This window comes from Microtus ochrogaster, chromosome 4 (assembly GCF_000317375.1).
Source record: "Microtus ochrogaster isolate Prairie Vole_2 chromosome 4, MicOch1.0, whole genome shotgun sequence".
In the NCBI taxonomy this organism is placed as follows: Eukaryota; Metazoa; Chordata; class Mammalia; order Rodentia; family Cricetidae; genus Microtus; species Microtus ochrogaster.
The window spans coordinates 32,192,890-32,217,881 of NC_022011.1; the positions used below are offsets into that span (position 1 = coordinate 32,192,890).

A 24,992-nucleotide genomic window follows, 5' to 3' on the forward strand; every position below is an offset into this window, starting at 1 on the left:
GTGTACCTTCAGAGGCCAGAGGAGGACACTGGACTCCCTAGAACTGGAGTTACATGTGATTGAAAGCTGGGAACTGAACCCCAGTCTCCTGAAAGAACAGAGAATGCCATTGTCCAGCTGATTTTCTCCCAGAGCACTGTCCTAATACATGTTGTCATCCCTAGCGTGTGATAGGTTGTTGGCACCTGCAACCCTCCTGAGCCTTTATCTGCATCTCTGCGGTCACATTTGAATTGCATAGCCCTCATTTTCTTTATAAGTTGATGTTTTCCACAGATTTAGAAAACAATTGGCCACCACACCTTCAGGTACAATTCTGGTGCCATTCTTCAACTCCGGCTGCACGTAACTGCTTCGTGTTCTTTCAAAGTCACTCGAGCCTTTTGCTCCTCTTGTTTTTGTCTTAAGTTTCCTGGGTGATCTGTTTCTGTTGACTGTCTTCAAGTTCCCTAGTCCTCCTGCCGTGTGAGTTTTTTGTTGGAGAAATACCCATTTAACTCTTCCTACAGTTCTCGATTCTCTGAGATCCCCACCTGTTCACTCATTAAAGCCGTCATTTCCCATGAGTTCCTGAGCATAGTCATAGCCATTTTTAGATCTTCGTCTTTTAATTCCGTCATCTGAGTCATCTCAAGGTGAATTTCACTTGAGGCTCGTTTTTTTCCTCTTGGGTGTGGTCCACATTCTCTTGCTCCTTCTCTTGTTGACTGATGTTTCCTTGTATGATAGATGCTGAGAATGATGCATTGTAGATATTCTGAGCCATCTCATTTCTCTCCAGAAGAATATTAGCCTTTAATGCCAGGGACAAGCATAAGCGATCACCAGATGTGTTTTTCACTTCCGGAATAAAGTCCTTAGGAAAAGAGCCTTAACGGGGAAAGGGCTATTTTGGCTCATAGCTTCAGACTTAAACCCACGTCATATGCAGTAGGGCTGCAGGGAAGAGACAGGGTCTGGAAAGACGTCCCCTTCCAGTGACCCATTTTCTCCAGCGAGGCCCCACCTGCTTCCCAGCATCTCCTGTAGTGCCACCACATGCTGACCTCTCAGCACCATAGCTGGGGACCAGGCTCCAGCATGTGAGCTTCTGCTGGCTGCGGGTGGGCTTATATCCGAGTGGCACCGCTGAGGACCTCATACTTACACATGATACTGGTGCTTCTCTGCAGTTTTTGTTCAGACAAGTACATTTGGGTAGATGCCTTATCTACAAAACAATTGTATTATAAGTAGAAATCCTTCTGTAATTTCTGTAGGAGGGCAGAGGTGTTTTCCGAGCTTTGTTTACTTGGCAAGCTCAAATTCCAAAACCTGTGTGCACTGGAGAGAGCAGTTGAGGCCTCGGCTCCTTGGCCATTGCTGTTCTCAAACTACTCGGCTCCTGTGGCCGCCCGAATCTGGAGCTGACCACAGGCTTCGGGACTGACCACTAGGTTTGGGGTTTTCTTGTTTTCCTTTCCAGCCACTCTGTAAGTCCTGCACTTGGTGGCCTGACAGACACCTCAGGCTGGAAGGACTGTACTGTAGCAAGTGGGAGGGGCCTGGGAAGTGAGGGCAAACCCATGCAGACCTGGGTCTTACTCTGATTCCTGCTCCCAAGCATTGAATCCCCTCAGTTTCTCCCGAGTGACTTCTTGGAGACCCTTTCAAACAGTTTCCGCCTATGTTTAGCTTCACTGTTGTAGCCATTACCTGAGTGAAGGTTTATATGGCTTGGAGTTGGAAATCTCGTCTTTTCCCCTGATGTAGCAGGTTAATAAGTGTCTTAATGTTTCCATTGCTGTGAAGAGACAACATGACCGGTGAGGCGCTTATAAAAAGAAAACATTAGCCGGGCGGTGGTGGCGCACGCCTTTAATCCCAGCACTCAGGAGGCAGAGACAGGTGGATCTCTGTGAGTTCGAGGCCAGCCTAGTCTACAAGAGCTAGTTCCAGGACAGGAACCAAAGCTACAGAGAAACCCTGTCTCAAAAAATCAAAAACAAAAAACAAAAAAAAGAAAAAGAAAAAAAAACATTTAATTGGAGTGGCTCACAGTTTCAGAGGTTCAGTCCATTATCTTCATGGCAGGACACGGCAGTGTGCAGGCAGACATGGTGCTGGAGAAGGAGCTGAGAGCGCTACATCTTGATACAGAAGCAGCAGAAGGAAATGTCTCACACTGGGCATGGCTTGCGCATGTAGAAGACCTCAAAGCCCACCTCCACAGTGACACACTTTCTCCAAAAAGATCACACCTACTCTGACAAGGCCGCGCCACTTCCTATGGGCCAAGCATTCCAACACATGGGTCTCTGGGGACCATTCTTATTCAAACTGCTATCATAAGATGAATCAAAAATCCATTTTGCTGGTGTTAAAGAGAACTTAGCGTCCTCGTCCTTGTTCATGGTGAGGAGTCATCCCATGCAGGGGTAGCAGTCTCCCAGGGTCAGTGCGCAGTTGATGGGAAGACTGTCATGATGACGTGCTTGCCAGCGACTGCTCACAGCCTTGACTGCAGACGGCCAAATACTACCCTGATTTATGTCACAGTCACAAAACTGGGTTTTGATCTGCTGCCCCTGTTGTATGAAGACAAAGCTGTTTGCATTGCAGCCACAGGTGTTGTGACTACCAGACTTGCACCATTAGCTCTTAGGCTGTGGAATGGCACCTTCCTTAGCTCAGTAGGGAACTGTAGTCATGACAGCAAAATGCTTTCAAGTCATGCTTTGGGTGTTTGCTAAGGGGAACTTCTAGATGAAGGCCTTTCTTGGGGTCATAGCCTTAGGGAAATTGTTGAGTGTTTGAAGTTCTGCTGGGGATCTGCCTGTGCAGGAAGGCTCTCGGGTGGAGCTCTCTCCCCTCATGCACTTTGAACTTATCTTCACAGGTCTGATGCGCTCTCGAGTCCGGGGTGCCGACGCCGCACAGGCCAAGGTCCTGACCTTCCTGGACAGTCACTGCGAGTGTAACGAGCGATGGCTGGAACCACTGCTGGAGCGGGTTGCCGAGGTGAGCCTGGGTCATGCAGAGGCTGTGCTGACACACTGGCTGTGGCTTTTCTTGACACTGGGAAGGACGTTGGTGCCCTAGGCATTGTGTCACAGTGTCCCATTGATACAGAATGGTCACTTTGCCCGAGGAAGACAGGTTCCTTGAAGCTGGCAGGAGCCTGGGAAGAAGAAGTGGCCAGTCATGGGGGAGTACCTTCCCTGCTCACAGGCAAGAAGATTTGTGGCCAGCAGGGTTGCCCATTGATGGGAGTGCCGTCTGATGGGGTGCCTGTCTGGAGGACTGGGGTGGCCGCAGTGATGGTCCTCTGCCCTGGTAAGGACAGACTGACCGCCTGTTCCCAGCTTACAAGGAGAAACAAACAGTTTACCGCAGTGCCCCTTGGTGGGCTTGTCAGGTGATCTTTGACCACACTTGGGCACATCCTGCCTTCTAGAAGCTTCAGCACTGGTACTGTGTGTGGCCTAGCATTATTCTTCTTGCCTTCTGCTTGTCTTTCTTTCCTGGCTGCCATGAAAGTGCTTCCTTGGGGGCCACAAAGCAAACATAATGAAAGGAAACAGAACGAGCACGTTCTGCAGGCTGCAAGTCACTAAGTCACCAAAAGCTGCTCAAGTCCCATCTCTGCCCTCTACTGGGCTCAGGTGCCACTCAGCCAATAGGTGAGGAATCGACCTCAGGGACTTCAGTAATGCCCACAATCACGTGGTGTCATTCAGGGACTTCAGTAACGTCCACAATCACGTGGTGTCAGGTTGCCCCCAGCTGGCCCCTCTCTGACAGACACACCCACCTCTCTGACATGCCCACCCGTGTCACACAACTTATCCCAGTGTCCCAGCCCCACAGCTGTTCTCCGCTAGGCTGTCACTCCAGAAAGCCAAGCTAGGGCTAGCTTCCCATTGTGTTGGAGAGTCATGGAGTTGCCAGCTCACGGGGGCTGTCCCAGACTTTCTCCCCTCCTCTCCTCCATAACTGAAGAGGGAGCGGGCCAAGATGAGGGTTCTTGTAATCTTTTCTCAGCAGAAAGAATGTGAAGCACCCGATGCCCAGCCTTCGGGAGTAGGGTGGCCGCAGGGACTGCTGCTCTCCATGGCCCAAGGCTTGTTTCCCAGCAACCCTCAAGCACACGGGGGAGACCCGTGAAGAGTGCCAAGCTCTGCCAGTCCTGTCACTGAGCTTCCTTTGAGTCTCTCTTTGGCTAGCAATACTCTGTAACTCAGAGACCACACACCCTCTTGTCAGCATGAGGCAGAGCTGAGTCTGAAAGTCTGAGGAAGTCGAAGGGCCTGTGTTTGCCCTCAGCAGAGTGGCACTGAGACGTGAACAAAACGGGTCAGGGGAGGTGGGCGTGTCCGGTAGAATCCCAGAGGAGTTGAGTTAGGATCTGAAAACTCCAGTCGGTTGCTGTGGAGGTGATGACTTCCGCCTCTCGTATGCCATCTGCACCCAGAAGCCGTTCTGTCTTTGTGGTGTAGGCACCTCAGCCCTGAGTTCATTCCTGAGCTGCCCCAGTGCAGCCCATGAGAGGGTGGCTGTCATAGAGTGGCTGGGCTTAGCTCTGCTCACTGAAATCTACCCAAGGTTTCAGGGCCGCTGCACAGCCTGAGAGAAGAGTAGCAGAAGTGTCCAGTCGTCAGCTGCCCCTCTCATACCACCGCCCCTGTCCACTTTGCAAGGGTGGTATCTCATGGGAAGGCCTGTTGGGATGGTGGCTTTTGCTTTATGGGGACATAACAAATATTCTCTCCTTCTTTTGTCCCTGCTCAGGACAGGACCCGAGTTGTGTCCCCCATTATTGATGTCATTAACATGGACAACTTCCAGTATGTGGGTGCCTCTGCTGACCTCAAGGGTGGTAGGTGTCAGCCGTGATTTGTCTACCTGCTGGCTTGTTCTGTGTGGCTAGGCTCCTGACCTCTGCTGTCCTATGGTCAGCAGTGACATTGACAACAGAGTTCACATAGTGTGGGCTCTGATGGGTACCTTACAGAAGGAACCGGCCCTGCTTCCCTGGCAGAAACCCCAGCCCCACCCACCACCCTGTTAACCCGTCCCTCTCTCCTGGAGCTGTTACTGCGAGACCTAGGGGAATGTGCAATGTCCCTGCAGATAGAGGTGGAGACGCCCCAACAACTGAGGGGCTGATCTGAGAGGCTCCAGAGCTGCTCCCAGCCAGAGGCAGGGCTTGAGAGACTCCATGGAATTTAGGATTTGCAGAATGGGCCTGGAACCTGTTTTTGTGTCCTCTGCCTGTTCCATCCCTTCCTCTTGTAGCCTATATGCCTGGCCAGCTTACTGCCCTGCCAGCTTGCTGCCCTGGAGTTCTGCCATCCTGCTGCTGGCCCTCACTGCCTGCCTACTAGGTACCAGTCCTACCTTTGTGTTCAAGCTTGGATGCTGGCCCTTCCTCCCCTCCACCCAAACATAGCCTGCTTCACCACTGGGTGACCTTTGTTTTTGTGAATGGACTGGCATCTTGTAGGGTCACACAGCCTACAAATGTTAGAGAAATTCGTCCAAGATTTTCCTTTGCTTTTAGGAATTGTTGAGACTCCAGTGCCTTGCAGGTAGGAGTGAGATCGCATTAGACATGACAGTGGAGTCATTGCTGCCCGCAGATGGAGCAGCTTCCTCTGTCCCCTGCTCTGTGACTGCAGAGTCACCGCCTCACACAGATGGAGCAGCCTCCTCTGTCCCCTGCTCCAGTAGCCCAGATCCTCCAACTCCACAAATAGCAAAGAGTAGGGTAGAAGGCAGCTTTTCTTTTTCTTTTTCCCTCATTGTTTAGCTGAACTGGCCTAGAGCACAAGCTCTTGTTACCTTGGCAGTCCTCATAAGTGCTGGGATTACAGGCCCGCACCATCACACTCTGCATGTAAGATCTTGTCACATGGACCCTGAAAGGTCCTGGTCCAGGCCTGGAGAGCCATGGGTCCCACAGAGGTACTAATGCTACACTGTGGTCTGGGAGCCAGCTGTGATTTATCTAGCTCTGACTTGTCCCTAGGTCCCCAGTCTTACGTGCACAGCCCTTGTAGGTGCACTGGCACCACACACAGATACTACACTTGTTCTTACACGTTTTAATGTTGCAAAATCCAAGCCAGGCATGATGGCATATGTCTCCAGCCCCAGCCCTGGGGTGGGGGGAGTGGGCTGAGACAGGAGGACTGCTGCAAGTTCAAGATCAGTCTGGACTACATAGCATGCCCTATGTCAAAAGCCAACACACACACCACGGTTAGAGGAGACAAGAAATAAGGTTCAGAGAGCACGTGCTACACTTCAGAGGACCTGAACGCAGTGCCTAGCACTCCTGCTCCAAGGGCTTCAGCACTCCCTTTGGACTCCATGGGCACGTGCACTCTGTGTACATAATCACACACAGACACATAGCCACACGTATTGTTTTAAAGAAAACTCAGCTTTTTGTTGCTTTGGCGGACTGAGAAGATTTTGCTGTGCGCCATACTCCCCGGCCACCCCAGCTGTTAGGTTCCCTCCTCACCGTCTTCATCTTGGTTGGTTGGCAGTGAGCCTGTCCATGAATGCCGTTGTCAAGACGCTAGGGTGGGACTGCCAGGCGATAGGGGCTTGTCTGCTCATCGCTGTTTCTTTTCTGGGTCGGCAGGTTTTGACTGGAACTTGGTGTTCAAATGGGATTACATGACGCCAGAGCAGAGGAGGTCCCGGCAGGGGAACCCAGTTGCACCTATAAAGTAAGTGCAGCATATGGCAGGAAACCCTCCTCAGGGAGAGCCCAGACCTGACCCCCGCCGCAATGTGCTTCCAGGATACTGGGGCTCTGTGCCTCCCACCCTCCAGGTTCCTGGTCTCCCTTCAAGGCCAGCATCTGCTACCAGGTCAAACAGTGAGGAAATTTTAGGTCCCTTTTCTTAGAAGGCTTCTCTGCTGACTCCATGTTGTCTCCTTTTTATGTCTCCTGTAGCAGAGTGGTGTTGTCAGAGACTGCTCATTCATTTCTGGCCATCCAGACCCGAAATAATCACACAGAAACCATATTATTTGCAGTCCTGTTCAGCCAGTAGCTTAAGCATATTTCTAGCTAGATCTTACATCTTAAATTAACTTATTTGTATAATTTTATGTTTTACCATGAGGCTCATGGTTTACTGGAAAGGTTCCAGTGTGTCTGTCGCCTGTGGCAACTCCATGGCATCTTCCTGACTCTGCCTGCTCTCTCCTCCTCCCTCTGCTAGGAATCCTTGCCTAATTTACCCCATTCTATGCTATAGTAGGGTAGCTACTTTATTACCCAAAGCAGCTTCTTTATTAACCAGTGGCATTCACACAGCATACAAGGAGACTCTCGCATCAGAATGGAACTATATGCTATGGACTTCAGTGTTACTTCTGTGCTTACCTCCTAAGTTAAGGCACATAAAAACCAAGGGTCTCAGCCTTTGTGGGACCCCAGGCAGTGACATAGAAGCCAGTGGAGAATGAAAGACCCCCTCGGAGCACAGCAGAGGACAGATGTCAGCCTGTGGTGTGGTCTAACTTCGCCCTTGCTCCTTCTCCCTCTTCAGAACCCCTATGATCGCTGGAGGCCTGTTTGTGATGGATAAGCTCTATTTTGAAGAGCTGGGAAAGTACGACATGATGATGGATGTGTGGGGAGGAGAGAACTTGGGTATGTACAACCCTCTGGCCTCAAGTCCACCAGTGTCTCCGTGACGAAGTATGGGAGGCACACTAGCACTTAGGAAGGCCCCAGAGCAGCCATTCAGTGGGCAAACACGTCCCTGAACAGCGTATGTGCATGCTCACACACTGACCACAGGGATGACAGTGAGATGTGTGCCTGGTGACAGTAGAGGAGACCAAAGTTCAGGTCATCCTGCACAGAAGCCAGGTGCTATCACATCCTTTGACCTGGGGGTTCGGAATGCATGCCTCCAAAACTGGAGAAATCTGGCTGTTTCCAGGGCTCTGGTTAACTGTAGAATGGTAGCGGGGCTGGGCAGCTGCTGGTTGGGCCCTGATGTTCAGATCCTTCTCCACTGCTTTTGTTTTTATTGTGCCTCTCCTTTCCTCCCCCTCCCCTCCTTCTCTCTCCCGTAACCCCCACTTCTAATTTACCAGGAGATCTTGTCTTTTCCTCCTTCCTATGTAGATCCATGTGTGTCTCTCTTAGGGTCTCCTTTGTTGTCTAGGTTCTCTGGGGTTGTGTGGAGAACGTGTTTGCTAGGAGTGGGATGTGGTCCCTTTCCAGGTGGTGGTCTGCACAGGCAGCTGTCTCCACATCTTATGTGACAGATGAAAAGACTCCAGTCAGCTTGTCGGGTTTTGTTTCTTGTTTTACTTGAAGCCTTTTGTCTCAAGTGCTTGTCATTCAGAGATGACTCCCCTCAGTATCCAGAGTTTAGCTTTTTTAGTTAGTACGCAGGTGTGCCCTGTGAGGAAAGGGGACTCAAGAGGGAGGGAAAGCGGCGCCACTGTCACTTTGAGTAGTTTTTCTTGTGACAGAGACTTTGATAGTTTCTGTTGCTTAAAAGAACAGCTTCCGCTAGCCTGTCGTTGGAATGGGTCATTTGAAGTTGAAGTTGGTGGAGACATTTCATCTGGTAGGGCGCCTCTGCCCAGCATGATAAAAAGCTGCTTCCAGCTCTGGCTCCATGGGGAGGGAAGGCGGGGTCATGCATCTGTCTCTTTCCCTTGTCTCGGTTCAGTGTTGGGCTTGGGTGGGCTTTCTGAGCAAGAAAGGCTTTGAAGTAGTGAACCTAAAAGGTCCCTGAGCCTCTTCCACCTGTAGGTTCCAGGGGCTAGAGCCACCCAGCGGGGCAGTGTATGTCCTGAGTACAGAAGGCCACGGGAGGAACTGATGCGGTTCTGAGAGCACAGGCTGACAGATACACTCAGCCCATCTCCTGTGTCACCGTACAGAGGTTGATTTGTCTCTAAGATATCCTGGCCTGGAGCCCAGAGAGAAGAGAGCACAAGGTTGATGTCATGGGCTTTTGTTATGTTCTGCTTAATAACCCAAGCGGTTGGGGAAGGCAACCCTTGAGTAGAAGGCCTTCCCTTCTAGGAGGTCTGATGTCCTCTGGTCCCTGGCAGGTGTCCCCTGGAAACACTTGGAGGCTGAGCAGAGGGTTTCAGTGGGACCGCCAGGCCTGTGAAGGGGTCCACCTTCTGCAGAGCCCTACCGTCAGCTCCTTTTGCTGGGTGCCACACAGACTGCTGGCAGTTAACAGTCCATGCCAGTTTGGTGGCTGTAATACTGGGAGGAAGAGAGTAAGGTTGTCTGAGAAATGTCAGAGCATGTCTTCATGTGTGCTTACAAGACAAAACTGCCTGTTTTCCTGACCAACAGTAACTGACGTAGGAAGCAGTTGCAAAAGAACAATGGTGTGAGATCCGGGACAGGGCTGTCTTAGGCAGGTCCTGGTGGTGTTAGGATGGTGTCCTGTGCTTCTAGTGCCCAAAAGAGAGGCCTAGGGAAGGTGTACTCCATGCCCAGGGCCCACAGGCTAGCAGCAGAGAGGATGCCCAGGCCCAGGGCTCACATGAAATCAGTTGAAAGGAGCTGCCGTGGGCTCAGCCTGGAAAGCAGCCGACCTGGCCTCCAAGCTGCCCCTTGCTAGCTCAGCAGATGCCCTGACCAGAGAGATCATCTTGGAGTCTTCATGCAGACGTATTCATACGAGTTTTCTTTCTGAGATACAGTGTGTCTCACTCACAGTTTTATTGGATGTTGGAAAAGCTGAGAACAACCTCCCATATCTGTTCAGGTGGGGCTGGCCTCACAATGCAAGAGAATTGGTTGATGGAATCTTTTCTTCCCAAGCTTGCCCTCCCCTCCCTCCTCCCCTGGATGGGGCTCCAGGCAGCACGACCAAGTGATATTCAGACTCCCAGCACTGCTGCCACAACAGCACGCTGGCCTGGAAAACTTAGCCCACCACTAGCTTCACGGTTTGCAGAGATCTCTCCTCATTTCTTTCTCTGTCCCGTCGGTGACTGTGCTGGTTCTGTAGAGTTCTTGTGCTAGCATGTGCTATAAAAGGTTCCAGATCTGGTTCCAGAGAAGCAGCCCCTCATTGGTTTTCCTTGCAGTTAAAAGTGAGCTGTAGTAGGTGGCTAGGGCAGGGGTAGCAATGCCATGGAGACAAGAGCTATGGCAGACTGATGGTGCCGAATTCCCTTCTTATCAGAAATCTCATTCCGAGTGTGGCAATGCGGTGGCAGCCTCGAGATCATTCCGTGTAGCCGTGTGGGACATGTGTTCCGGAAGCAGCACCCCTACACATTCCCAGGTGGCAGTGGCACTGTCTTTGCCCGGTAAGTTGTCTGCGGTCTGCTCAGAAGACACCCTGGAACAGTGTGGCAACAGTGTCCTTTGACAGGCATGTCCTCCAGGCTAAGAGAAGAGGGTATTCCAGTAAGAAAAGAAGCTGCCTCGGTGTGCTCCGTGGAGACCTTAGGAGAGCGTCATGGGGGCAGGGGGCAGATGTGGCTACTAACAGTGTGGTGTCAAGGGAGTTAGCACTGGGACGGACACCAGGGAAAGGCTACCATGTGATGGGCACAAAAACGTACACAGATACCTCAAAGGGGAAACCTGGTTTAGTGCTGTATTACTCAGGGTGCAAATAAGACCAGTGTTGTTCTTCCACCACGCACTGCAGTAACAGTGCTGCGGCTGAGTCGTTAGAAAAGCGGCGTTGTTGGCTGACTGTCCGGTAGCTAAGGTGTCAACCCCTGCCAAGGGCTGTCCTGATGCCCATGTAGTGAAGGGTAGGAGAGGAGAGGGCCACACAGGAGCTGTCCCAGTCTCATGCCAGCAGAGCCCATGGCCTGGCCACTGCTTGAAGCTCCTGCCTCTCGGTGTCATTTCAGCACAACTAGATCTTCGGCATGAGTTCTGAAGGAGCAGACATTGAACCACATCAGAAAGCACGTCACACTTCTCTCCAGCCAAGACGTCATGGGTCATAACCGATTAGTGATTGGCAATAGATTCTACTAAACAAACAAAACCGAAAACTGCTTGGTCCAACCAGGCTTTTCCTGGGAATCTTTTCCAGTTCTAAAATGGTAGCCTACACCTTTAACCCCAGTGTGCAGAAGGCAGAGCAGGTGGATATCTGAGTCTGAGGCCAGCCAAGGTTACATAGTGAGACCCTGTCTAAAATAACAAAAAACTGAGACCTCATGGTGGCAGACAGTATGGAACTGGACCTTAGGGAGCAGCCAACAAAACCTCTAAGTTAGACAAGATACTTCTGATGCTCATCTGGTCAGCGCCATGGGGAAGGGAGATTGGGCTAACTGGGACAGCTGAGGGACAGGCTTGACAAGTTAAGACACACAGAGCTCTGTGTGGAGATGGCGTAAGACTTCAGGCTGTTAAGATGGGGTGCGTTCAGCCTTTTGGACCCTGGGAAAGAACATCAGTGGCCAAAGTCTGCAGAATGTTTCAGGGGGTTCTGCCCATGGTCACTTGCCTCTCTTTCTGGACCTTTCTAGAGACAGCTGGTGACAGTGTCATGTCAAGAGGCTTCTCACTGCATGGCAGACGGGAGGGCAGATATAGCCCCATGGGCATGCCTGCACTCCCTACCTTTCACCAACACCACCAGATTGTGACTCTGCCTAGGGATATGGCCATTGGTTAGGTCAGAGCCTCCTTGATCTAATCATTTCTGCTCCCTACAGACACACCCAGAAAAGCCCAGAGGTGTGTTTCAGTCATCTGGGCACTTCCCAGTGCACAAACCTACATGTCTGTGAGTGTGCACTCCACAACCACTCATCAGTCCCTAGTGTTTCCACTGTACACCGTGAAGTGAGGACATTTGCACACGTATTTCATTTCTGGGGTTAGCACCAGGAGTCCAAGAATGAGTGTGTTTACGTCTTGTCTCAGTGGCAGCAGTCTGGCCCCTCCCCCATTCAGGGACAACAGGAATATTTATCACTTTATGGGGAATATGGAGGCCCCACATGGAGATGGATTTAGTAATTACAGCTCAGACAACATGACAGGTTTAGCATTTAAAAGGCCTTTACTATAGAGAAAAAGATTTCCCTGTAGGGCAACCACTGCCTGCCATCTTTATGGAAGAACATGCTAGGCCATGTTTCCTCTGAGCAGAGGATCTGCTGTGTCTGTGCTTTCAGCGGCTCTTCCTAAGTGTTGTGGGTGGGTGCATGCTTCCTGTATGAACCAGAGCTGAGGACAGCGAGGATCCCTAGACCCAGGGTATGACGGCCCCACCTCTTCATGTTGTCATTTCTAATCTACCCATGACTTCCCACTCAGCTGAAGGCCACAAGAAAGAAAGTGAAGCTAAGAGAGCTCCTTCACTTTCCCAGTGTGCTAGTGGTTGGTGCTGCACCCACGCATGCCGTGGGAGGCTCCTTCCCCACGGCCCAGCAGGGATTTCATCTCAGCACACGTCTGTGCTGTCCTCGCACACTCGTGGGCACTGTCCTTATTCACACCAGCAGGCAAGCATGGCCAGGTAACTGGGGACAGGATGGGAGCTGCAGCTCAGGAAGGCGCACACAACAGGTAACTCTGGGGACAGGATGGGAGCTGCAGCTCAGGAAGGCACACTTGGTTTGCAGGAACACCCGCCGGGCAGCTGAGGTCTGGATGGACGAATACAAGAACTTCTACTACGCAGCAGTGCCTTCTGCCCGAAATGTGCCCTACGGAAAGTGAGTGCTGCCTGCCTGGTCCTTCTAGTGGGGGCGTTGGGAGCAGGTGGGGTGGTCCTGGTGGGAGGCGAGCAGGTCGTGGGCGCTAGAGGCTGGACAGACCATGCCTTACCACCTAGGCCACATCAGTCTCCCTGGCATTCAGAAGTGAATGTGTGTCTCCTTTCCTCCAGTATTCAGAGTAGGCTGGAGCTCAGGAAAAAGCTGGGCTGCAAGCCCTTCAAGTGGTACCTGGACAACGTCTACCCAGAGCTAAGGTGAGTCCTGCGGGCTTCAGTGCATATCATGAAGGTTGAGGAACAAAGATGATCAGAGAGGTTCCAGAGGCTTCAGGCTTGTGAGGCTGGGAGCTGGCTACCAGGGAGAGCCCGTGGTGCCGCCGCTACAGGTGCCCTTGCTGTGTGGGCCTGGAAGAATTCCAGAGCACTTCTAACTTGTCCTGTTCCTAAGAGGTAGACTAGTGAGCCAGAGGCTGTCTCTCCATGGCACCCTGTCTCCAGGGCCAATGCTGCTCCTCGGTCCTCGCCCCATAGCTGCCTTCAGCTGCTCCTGCCTTCTTGGTGAGCATAGGGTAGGATTAGCAATGATGGTGTCACCTATTGGAGGGTGAATGACACAAACACTCTGCCGAGCCTCAACCCCACTCTTCACTGTCAGCTGCCAGGATCTCTGTCCTGAGAGGACCAGTGGGCTCTGGCAGCAGATGCTCCAGGTCCTCATCTGCAAGGGCCCACCCATTTAATCATTGCCACACAGTTAAGGCTGAGTTTAGGATGCTTAATCCAATGACCGTGGCCTCTCCAAGGTGAAGCCAAGCTTTTATCTTCCTAAGCACATGACACTCAACATACAGTCCACCATGTGTGCACATTGGACCACTCAACAGATCCTCAAACTGCACCCTCCTGACCCCTGTGAGGAGCTCTCCCTCAGCAGAGCACGAGGAAACTTCTTCCATTTGCAGCTGATTTTGTCATTTGAGATCGGGGAGGGGCTCTCCCTCTGTAGCCCAGGCTGCCTCAACTCTCACAGAAATGCTCCTCTAACCTTCTGAGTGTTGGGACTACAGGCATGTGCCACCGCGTCTGGCCCACTTACACTCTTGGGAACCCAGAGGCTATAGCCATATCATGTCAGGGAGTGACAAGAAGCCACTCTTTCTGCTGCCTAATTTGAGACCTGTGCAGAGGGCATGGTGAACAGCAATTCCAGGGTGCAGACCTTGACTCGTACAATTAATACCTTTCAGGGTTCCAGACCACCAGGACATAGCTTTTGGGGCCTTGCAGCAGGGAACCAACTGCCTGGACACATTGGGGCACTTTGCCGATGGAGTCGTTGGAATTTATGAGTGTCACAATGCTGGAGGAAACCAGGTAGGCGGGCAGAATGCTAGTACCCAAGGGACATACTGGCAGAAGGTGGTATCAGCGCCTGTTGTTCAGGCTGTGACTGCAGGCGTCTCTCTGACCTCTTCCTTTGGCACTGTCACCCCCGCCATAGCTGCTCCCATAGTACCAGGCCTTCATCTGCACCCGTGTTGGTCCTTGATGTGTCATAAACTGCCTAGTCCCTGCTTAGCAGGCTCTCTGCGTCAGCCTTTTCGGGTGGAGGATCAGTGCCTGCTAGTGAAGATGAGGAGGTGTTGGGCTCCACCCCTTGGCATACTTGGGGACTGGCACACTTTACCACAGCCTCGGATGCCTCACTCCACGGCCTACCTGGGGTCCATGTGCCCATGGGCTGTGCTGGAAATGTAGAACTGCAGCCAGCAGCCACCATGCACACGAGGCCTTAAGATGTATCTGCTGTGAACCGAGTCCTCAATGTTGTTTAACTCTCCTGAGTTTAAATTCAGGCGGCCGTGTGTGGCTGGTGGCTAGCACTCGGTGCTTGGAGGGGACACAGAGGCAAAGATGACACCAGCAGTCCCTACCAAGACTTCAGGCCTCTCGGGGTTAATAGAGAGTGTCCATGGGTGGGAAACAGTGCTTCCTTGGCTCTCAGTAGCGTGGTCCGGGCTCTGCTGTTTGGTTCCCAGTGCAGCCTCAGCAGCACACAGGGAATGAGAGAATTGATGGCCATGCCCTTTAAGGATGGCAGCTCATAGAGGCATCTGCCCACACTTGTTATAGGAAGCAGTCTAGACCCTCAGAGCTCAGCGGTTCCCATAGCCCTCCTGACCACAGCTGGTGTGTCTCAAGCTGTTGCCCACATATAGGTGTGGTGGGCAAGGAATGGAGATGGCAGGGGTCGTGGGCTTCTGTATTCTAGAGCTGCAGTACACCCTGGACACAGCTGGAACCCAGCACACTGGGTAAATAGCAGACACACTTTTCATTATCCTACCAAAACACCTGACAAACAGCTGAAGAAAGGAAGGTTCCTGTGTCTGGAAGCAGACGGTAGATAGGAAGTAGGCACAGAAGGGCCTTCCCCAGTCACTAAGTCACTTCCTTAGTGACTCCTGCTAAGGTGCAGTGATACAGAGAAAAAACCTTCCCATTTCAAGGCAGGAATAGACCAAGATCGGACCAAAGCCCCAGACCACTCTGCCTCCAGGCTCACTTCTTTCCCCAGCCTCTCTGTCCGGGACGCCCCCATCCACTCTGTGCCCTGCTACCCTCCCTTTCCCTCCATACCCCCTTGCCTCCTGCACTCCCCAGAGTCAAGAGACCACATGCCCAGTGGCCGCCCCAATGTGAGTTCTGTCCCCTTTGGATTTCAGTGTCTTGCTGCCACCAGACTGCTTGGCAGTTGATAGCATGGTATCTCTGCTGACTGTTTATCAGCCCTATCCTGTGGCCTGAGAGAGAAAAGGCAGCCTGTGCAGCTCTTACATCCTGCATCCTCCTTTTCCCCACTGAGGGACACAGAGCTCAGTGGCACCAGAGGAAAGCCAAGAAGCCCTAGGGCCCGGGCAGCTCTGTGTCCACGTGGATTCTGGAGGCCCTGTCTGGGTGGCTATACCCTTAAATGGATCAGGTTCTTACATGACTTTAGGAAACCCTACCTTCTGGCCCTACACAGAGCCACTGCCATCCATAAATGTCACTCCCTCTCTGTCCCCAGTCTTCCATGCTTCTACGTGATCTTGTTTAGCATTCAGAGAGATGATTGACAGTCTTGCCCTCTGTGTGCACATGCATATACTTGTGTTTGAGTTTTTAAAAGCATAGGCAAGAATATTTAAATGCATTCTGACCCAGTTTTCTTGTCTGGAAAGTCGACAAAGCCCCCATGCAGCTCTTGTGAAGAGACCTGAGACGGTTTGGCATACAGTGAGCATCCAGTTAGAGGAGCCATGCTGTGTGTTGACGGGTAGATTGTTCCAGCAGAGTTAGGGGAATTCCTGAGTACCAGCAGCAGGTTCCTGCAGACTTCAGCCCTGTAGATATTTGCTGAGAGCTGCAATACATCATCTTTATGATTTTCACAAACTCTGCCTACATTCATAAATCTGTTTCCAAACCAGAGCCATTCCAGAACAATGTGGGAGGAACTGGGGGTGAGCGCCAGACAGGTGACCCTACTCTCCAGCCTGCACTTTGACCTAAAATACTTAAGAGAGTTATCAAGACTAACCGTATTAGTTAACTTTTCTGGTTTTTGTTTAGTCACGTTTCTTGATACGATTCATATTTGTCATTGTATTAACTAACTCCGTTTCTTGCTCCTCTGACCAAACACTTGACAGAAACAACTTGAGGGTGGGTTTATTTTGGTTCCTGGATTGAGAGCGTAGTCAGTCCATCATGACCGCGGAGGCTGCAGGAGTGGGGAGTTCCACGGCTTCCCATGTGTTCAAACACATTTGCCACTAAAGCAAACTGTTCCCCAGGGCGAGCTTAGCAGCCAGGTAGGATAGCTGAGTCAGGGGTCCCAGATGGTTGCAGTCTGACTGTGGTCTCTTCCAGGAATGGGCCTTGACAAAGGAAAAGTCGGTGAAGCACATGGACCTGTGCCTTACTGTGGTGGACCGGTCTCCTGGCTCGCTCATCAGGCTGCAGGGATGCCGGGAGAATGACAGCAGACAGGTGCGTCACTCAGGAACAAGATGGCACAGGTCCCAGGCTTCCGTGGTGGTGACAGTGACAAGGGCCACATGGTTATCCCCTCACCCTCAGGTCCAGTTGCTGCCCTTCATACACTGGAGGGTTCGCATCACACAGTCCTCCTCACACCACAGCGCAGTTCGTATGAAATTACGCAGGAAAAACAAGTAGTTAATGTTTCTGTTTAAAAGAAACATGTAATTTTACAAATTCTAATCTAAATGGTTAAACACGTGAGCCTGGGCAAGCACACAGAGGCGGCAGCAGAGCCACCCACATCCCACAGCAGGTAGACTTTGGGGCGTTGAAACCAATTCTCTCAGGGCCAGCTGCCTGTAACATGACATTCTCCTGAAGTCCAGGACCACAGCAGCCTCCTCAGCTCCCTGTCAGCCCATTGTAAAGGGAGCGGCTGCTCGCCCTCAGTGCCCTGGGCTGTGTGACCAAGTGTTGGGAGGTGCATTTATGTCACTCGAGATCACAGAATCTTAGCCCTGGTGAGGGTGAGGAGCCTCTCTGTATGTTACTTCTTTCCATTGGGTCCGTGCTTACTGAAGCCTTGGAAGCTGGTCTTGGTCTGGCTGGGGATCCCTGGGAATCTTGACACCACCTTTCTGAGCCTTAGAGCACCAGTTGTCATTAGCAATAGCCATGCAGGCAGGCCCTTCTAGCCTATTGCAGGAGAATTCAGCCAGTCTCCCCGCAGTCCCTCCCTAGAAGACATGGGGAAACTGAGGCCTGAGGGCTACCAGAGCCACAGCTAAGCCACCTTCCATCTACCTGATTTCACAAAGAGAAGCAGAGACCCAATTTCCCAGCTCATCACCACTAGGGACGGGGGCGCAGCCATCATCCAGTTCCTGTTTAGATCCGAGGTGTCGGAGAAACGCTAGCAAAGGGTCCTCTCTCCCCAGCCGTCTCCAGAGAGCCACTCCCATCTCTGGGCACCCTGACCCTGGAGGATGAACAGGGAAAGCCACTGTCCCCTGCCCCCAGATACGGAGAACACATCCAAGCTGGCCACAGCCCAAGTGTCCTTGCGGTGTCTTTGACATAAGGCAGTGATAAAGTGAGTCTTTAATCTGGCCCTTGCTGTAAGAGTGGACAGAAGCACTTGCTAGTGTTATTCTTGGCTCCTTAACTGACTCTAAGACAGGGGAGGCTACACTTGGTCCTTCCGGGTGGTAAGTACAGCCTCATGCCTCCACCTGTGGGAGAACAGATTCAGTGACTCCACTGAGGGCCACCTTCCAGGGACAGCTGTGACCTCAGTATTTTCTTAGCACCCCCTGTCCAGCTGATGCCACAGCATATGACAGACAGGGTCCCCCCCCCCAGGAGCCAGCATCAGATTCTGTTCACTCCGCTCTCTGTCAGGCAGACTCTTGGCATGCTTTCCATGACAATGCAGGGGACCTGAGAAAACCAACAGCATCAAGGACAGGGAGGGAACGAGATGGTGCAGGTGGCAGAGCCTCTCTGGCTGTGGTTGCCCTTGACTTCCACTGTTGGCGAGGAATCTGCATGAACAGGTGGAAGAATAATCAGGAGGGTCAGGAGAAGGCCGCTTGTATCAGCCATGGAGGGTCAGCCTCACTGCTGAGAGGCAGCCTCTTGGCATGTCTCAGTGCGGTTCTCTGTTTGGCCACTGAGAACAGTGGGTTTCTGGGCACGTGTGTGTGGCATTTGCACAGTCAAAAGGAGAAAGGAGGCAGCAAGAGTGAAAAAAATTAATTCCACAGTGTCAGAATTTTCAGAAATACTTACTCCAGGAACTTTTAGTGCATGCTTAAAAATTAATTAGAGCCAAGTCCTTGTTAATGGAAGAGGGGCTGTGGGGAAGAGTGTATTATTTTAAAAAATAAAACCATAAATATTTAAATAGAATGTTTACATTACTTGCTAAACAGTAGGATAAGGGCATCTCAGACTTGTTGAGGCTGTTAGGGCTTTGTGCGTGGCAGAGTGGTTTGGTGGACTTGCTGGCTATGGTTGGCTCTAATATGCTAGCATTCACAGTAGCATTGTAAGGATAACCTGTGCCCAAGAGTGAAAGACTGCAGCTAGCAGTTTGTGCCCACAGTCACCCACAGACTCACACTCCTCTCCCCTGCTGTGCTCTTGTCTACTGCAGAAATGGGAGCAGATCGAGGGCAACTCCAAGCTGCGACATGTGGGCAGCAACCTGTGCCTGGATAGCCGCACAGCCAAGAGCGGAGGCCTGAGTGTGGAGGTGTGCGGCCCGGCCCTGTCGCAGCAGTGGAAATTCTCACTCAACCTTCAGCAATAAGAGGCCCCAAGGGCCCGCCGTCCGCCTGCACACCGGCTCAGTTGGAAGATCACATTTTACGTTTCTGAAACTTTCCGCAAAACTATATACCTCAGTGTTCCATCATGGTCTGAAAGTCTTAAGTCTCAAGTCTCAGAGAGGCGTGAGCTGGGCTGACAGTGTGCAGAAGAGGAAGTTGAGCCCCCGGGGCTCGGGCCAGAGGGTCCCTCCCAAGACTGGCGTCCTCTGCCTCCCACTTTCTGCTCACACCCCAGCAGAGGAACAGGCCAGTGCTGGCCAATCAAGTGGACAAGCAGCAAGCATGTTTGTGTTGAGGATGGAGGGAGCAGGGGCAGGTGCCCTCATAGCAAGCACTCAAAAGTCTCCATTGTGTTTTTCTACCCATCCAAAATCATGTGTGTGAACCAGGCATGGTGGTTGATGCCTGTTCTCTCAACACTCAGGAGACTGAGGCAGGCAAGACCCTGTCTAAAGAGAAAAGAAGTGATTCCCACAAAGGTGACCCTCCCCCTTGCAGATTTCCTTGTCTTCCCCTGTCCTTGTACCTCTGGGCTCAGCTGGCCTCTTGGCCACTTCCCCTCTTCCACTGACATACTTGCTGTGTTTGCATATGAACTTCTGAGTGGGACTAAATAGAGATCCATAGAAAGAGAATGATAGTCAGCTCCGTAGGCTTCCCTACATCATCATCTTTTGAACCCCACAGCGCAGCTCAGCTGTGCAGAGGGGCCTGCGCTCTCAGAGCCAAAGGTGACATCACTGTCTCTGAAGCCTCACCAGCCAGTCCATGCTGCTCTGCCAGCTGTAGGCATCCCCGAACCACTGGCCCCAGCCACGAGCATCAATGTTTAATGTGAGCGAGGGTCTTGCGGCTGGGTCAGAAAGTCCACTTTGTGCCCATTGTCATCTGTCAACCTAAATAGGTTACCTCTTTTGGCAAGTTATTACTTTGAGTTTTCTTTTAAAATTAGATTTTTTTCTTTGAGAAAACTCAATCCAACAGCTTCTTAATAATGTGAGCCAGCAGGACCCCACTGCCCTGTGACAGACCAGAGATACTGGACCACTGTCACATGCTATCCCTAGGCTCATTGTGGTTTGAGACCCTGTATGTTGGGTCCTTGGCACTTACTGAGCCCGGCAGAGCACAGAGGACCATCCCTTCAGCATGTGGGTGAACCCCGCGTGTCTGCAGTCCTGGTACAGTGATAGCCCCAGGTATATCCTCAGGCTGGTGCAGGAACTGTGGGTAGACTTAGAACCTGGGCATTCACAGAGGATCCAGGCACATGTCAGCCACAGGGGTGGCCTGTGTGTCTGCCTTGTAGGGCTGCAAGTGTCACGCACAAACATCTCAGGTGTCCCCGAGATCACAGGAACCATAGTTTCAGGTGGTCAGAGGGCCGGCTAGTGAGTGCTCTGCTTCCCACCTGCACCGAAAGGGGGCGTGGCTAGTTTTCTTCTACCTGAGGAGCTCCATCTGTACACACCATGACCATGGACCCTCTGTGAAGGCCTGGCCAGGTGCTGACCCTCTGTCTTCTTAACCCCTGCCAAGAAGCCAACAAAAGATGCATTATATCAGACAGGGTGCCCTTGTGTCTGGTTAAGTCCGCACATGTCCACGGTAGGCTCTGAGAAACGTCACTCACAGGTACGGGTGCAAGGCTGTCAGGGACAAGACAGGAGCCGAGGCCCAGCGTAGTCCACACTGCTGAGCCCTGACAACCTCTGCACTACCCTTAGCAGAGTGCGAGCCACGGATGTGAAGCACTGCGGGCTGAGTTTGAGTAGGTGTGTGGGTAGAGCTTCCCATCCACACACTGGCACCCCCCCTGTGTGCTCATCACCTTTGTACCATCTGTCTGGTCACCAGGGTGCCACTCAACCCGGCTCTGAACAGAGGGGGGACTGGGCAAGGCCCTGCGGTGAGCCATGTTTACATGACAGTGTGCCAAAGTGACTCCCCGTGCTCACGTTGTTTTGTAGTCATGGGGCTAATCCCACCCTCCCACTCCTGTTTCTAAAACTGAAAACTCCCAGGAGCCCTGGGCACACGCAGGCAAGGGTGGTCATTTTCCGTGGTGGTCCTCGAGTCTCCATGAAGCTGGATATGATGGTATCTGTGAGTATGTCTTGCAAATTCAAAATATAGTTTGGTAATTTTTTTTCCAGTTAATTTTTAAAAAGAACTGCTGTACAGAGCTTGTACTTTGTCCATTTTATAGATGGAAACCATCCTTGAAATTGTTTAACTTAAATAAAGAGAAGATACTTTATAGATAATGTTCAGCTGCTGTCTTGTGGCCTCTATAAGGTATGGGACCAGGCAGAAAGCTGGAATCCAGCTCTTGCTTCTGGGCCCCTCCTCCCTCCCCTAAAACACACCTCCAATACCGTGTCTGCTATTATTGTATCCATAATGGCAATTGTTAGTGGGATGGAACAGTTAGGCTGTGCCAGACACCTGCCCAGCCCCTTCAATGCGCTTACACTTCACAGATTTAAGAAACAGGTGCTGATAAAAGTAGGGACTGACCAAAAGTTGCCTGAATCCCATGCATCCCATTTTCTGTAATCTACCCTGGACACTTGACTCATACCCTCTAGGAACCAAATTCTTACACGTAAGTATTTAAAGTGCTCACCAGCCAGCCACCCGTGGCTGTGCCATCCATCCCTAACACACCTTTGTGTGACTAGCTGTGTGTCCAGGAACATAAACACCAGCCAGCCATCTTGCAGTTTGCTCCAAGATAAGGCAGTGAAGGGAGTGACTAGGAAATGCCTGACCCCTCAGAGACCACACTCACTCCGTTATTTGAGACAGCAAAACTTTGGCTCTGTGGCCACCTGAGGCAAAGGCATTAGCATATAATTCGGCATTGTCCCAGGACCTCAGACTATCTGAAGAGACTCTAAGCCACATCTCTAAAAGGCCTTCTATCCCGAGGTCTAGCCTGGGTGCTAGCAGGAGGGTTGCAGGATGGATATACAGGAGGTCTCAGCCCAGGATCAGACACACAGTTCAGCTGTGTTGAATTTATGGGATGTGGTAGCCATGTAGTGGTTTCTTTCAGAGTATTTCAGTGAGGCCAGAAAGGCAGGGACTTTGGGGGATCGTGGGAGGAGTCCTTGGGATCACCACTAGGAGGCATGTGGAATGTGGAGTCCTGACTACAGCCTGCTGAAGGACAACCCAGAAGGCCCTTGTTACCCTTGAGCTGGAGAGTTCTCTTGGAACCATGTCACCTACATGTAGTTCAAATAAAGATGTTCATTATCTCTTGTTACAAGAAACCCAAGAGCCTGGACTTCATTCAGCTCAGCTATGGGCTCAACACTGAACACACTGCCTGCTCCCCTCACCCCCCACCATGGTGTAGGACAAACACCTCTGACAGAAATCACACTCCTAGGTGGGTCCCCTAGACTTAGCCTGGGAAGCAGATGGGCAGCAGCTTCCTGTGTGTCCTTGCCAGGGGATAGAAAGCGGCCACTGTTTCCTGAGCCACAGGGAGCCTGTCAGGCTTACCCTTGTGGGAAGGATTGGGGCCACAATAGGATGAACGGATCAGTGACATGGTCTTGAACCTTGGGAAGGTGGCTGCTGGCCTACCGAGCCCCTTTCTTTTCCTGCTCTTGGCTTCTCTGGTACCTGCTGGCAGCTCAGGGCTCCCCTCAAGAGGGTTTCCAATAGAGAGAGAGAAAAAAAAAAAAAAGCACATTGCAGCAGATCATAAAGCAGCCAGTCATACCAAGACGCTTACTAGTTTACAGTGAGCTCGCTGGGTAAGAGTGTCCCATCTCACCTCACTGCGCTTTGGTACACATAGACGGTGTATAGAAAGCTGCAATCGTTAATGTGATGAAAATAGCTGATTTACAAAACCAAACAAAAACAGAAATGATAGCCCCTGTCCATAAGCTTCAGTCGTAATAGAGCAAAATACTGTTTCTGGCGGAGGTCACGATGGGGAAGGAAAAACACATCAAGGCTCTCAGAAGCACATGGTGTGGGTAGGCGGGTTTTCCTGCCTGAGCTCCAGAGCGCCCCCGTGTGCCTGGCAGGACACTTGCATCTCCCGGCATCCATGCACCCCCTGTTGGTGGAGGTGACTTCCCATCTCTGCCCTTCAGAAATGGGCTTCATTTTAGATTCTTTCGCCTTGCTACAAGGGTGCTAGATGTGCCCCGCAGAAACTGGCCTGTGAGAGGCGGGTCGGGTGGGAGAATGGCGGCAGCAGTGGCTATATTAGGACAAAAGGAGCTAGGACTCTGCCGTTGTGTGCACGGGCGTGGGAGCTCTAGGCTCTCTGGCCCTTGAGTTCCAGAACTTTCCCAGAAAAACGCTTGTTCCTGAGCCTGTGAACACAAGCTAAGTAACATTTCAGGGCTTTGACCTGCAAAAAGCCTGGTGTGGGTCTTCTCCACTCCACGACGCGGTAAGCTGCCTTGCCCATGTCCTCTTACATGCCCATGTCCTTCCTTACTGGTCTGTCTAGAAAACTCTGACTGGCACCAGTGAGTACCCAATGTGTGTTTTTATTGACATCCGCTGGCAGGTGCTGGGGAGGGGGCAGCAACTGAGCCAAGGAGAAATGTAGTCGAAGGCCTCTCTGCGAACCTCAGACCCACGATGGAGCCCAGAGCACAGAACTGAGTGGGGGGGGGGGGGCTAAGGTATGTCTGGCTGTCTTCTCTCTACCTTGGAACTGCACAGGAAGTGAGCTGGGCAAGAGAGAGAACAAGACCCCAGAATAAAGAAAAGAAAAGACCATGTGAGAGTGTGCCCCTTGGCCCTGGCGCTGTATGGAGGGGCTAGGGGTTGGGTTAGAGGGTGGGGATCGGTAGACTGCTTTGAGCACAGCAAGCACCTGCTGCCTACCCGAATTCCATCCAGGCTCATCCAGTAGGAGGATGAAGGGAGGAGAATGAGGTCAGTCTTGTGCTGAGTTCTCATCTGTCGCTAAGAGGGGCCACTCTGGAACAAGGAGAAAGCTCGCGAGGTGGGATTGGGTGAACAGAAGAGGCCACGGAGTTACCTCAGTGACACGGGCCTGGACTGGCCAGCCCTGCGTAAGTGTCACCTCTAATTTTCATAACCTGTGAAGTTTTACCTGTTTTGGAACTGGGGAAGCCAGGGCAAGTCATGTGACTGACTTATTCACATAGGTCAAGTGGGGCACCATCTCTGAGGCCGAGGCTGTCCTGAGGAGGCTCAGTGCAGCGCTGTGTGTGACAGGAGTTGTGGGAAGGGTGGCAGGCCTCCAGGAGAGTCCAGGACGAACCGTCCTTTATAGCTCCCAAGGACTGGGGGAGAATATTACGAAAGGCTAAAGGTCTTGTGAGAAGGAAGTGGGGTTCCATGGAAGTCAGAGGTCAAGTTTGTACTTGTACCCTAGACCCACCCTTTGCACCCCAGGACAATCTGGAATGGGACCCTCTGCTCACTGCAATAGTGGCACCATAGTCAGTGGTGGCGTAAGGACGGCACTGTGGCCCTGTATTACTACACGCCAACTGACAGGTGGCCCTCCAGGGAGCAATGACAGGACTACCACTCCGTGAAATTTCTACTGGAGACATTGGACCCCGACTGAATGTGTTGTCTTATATGAACAAGTGAAGGAAACAGCTCTGAAGTCCACACCAGAACCCTTGGCCATTCAGGCCAGGAGACAATAAAGGAAACATAAAAAAGGAATGAAACACCCATCCAACAAAGACAACACAAGAATCTCCCTCCCTACCTATAATCATCCCAAACCCAGATGAGTAAGTGCCAGTATAAGAATACATTCAGGGCCGGGCGGTGGTGGCGCACGCCTTTAATCCCAGCACTTGGGAGGCAGAGGCAAGTGGATCTCTGTGAGTTCAAGACCAGCCTGGTCTACAGAGCTAGTTCCAGTACAGGCTCCAAAACCACAGAGAAACCCTGTCTCGAAAATCCA

At 51.8% G+C, this 24,992-nt stretch overlaps 1 protein-coding gene across 1 annotated transcript in view; it reads left to right on the forward strand.

Annotated features, from left to right (window-relative positions):
- Positions 1-21,317, forward strand: part of Galnt2 (polypeptide N-acetylgalactosaminyltransferase 2) — a 134,091-nt gene extending 112,774 nt beyond the window's left edge. Inside the window, exons 7-16 of the mRNA XM_005345870.2 lie at positions 2,879-3,000; positions 4,771-4,858; positions 6,635-6,722; positions 7,554-7,657; positions 10,182-10,308; positions 12,601-12,693; positions 12,867-12,950; positions 13,943-14,069; positions 16,611-16,730; positions 18,883-21,317. Coding sequence (XP_005345927.1) covers positions 2,879-3,000; positions 4,771-4,858; positions 6,635-6,722; positions 7,554-7,657; positions 10,182-10,308; positions 12,601-12,693; positions 12,867-12,950; positions 13,943-14,069; positions 16,611-16,730; positions 18,883-19,038 — 1,109 coding nt within the window. The 3' untranslated portion in view covers positions 19,039-21,317. The remainder of the gene's footprint in view (positions 1-2,878; positions 3,001-4,770; positions 4,859-6,634; positions 6,723-7,553; positions 7,658-10,181; positions 10,309-12,600; positions 12,694-12,866; positions 12,951-13,942; positions 14,070-16,610; positions 16,731-18,882) is intronic.
- The last annotated feature ends 3,675 nt before the right edge of the window (positions 21,318-24,992 follow it).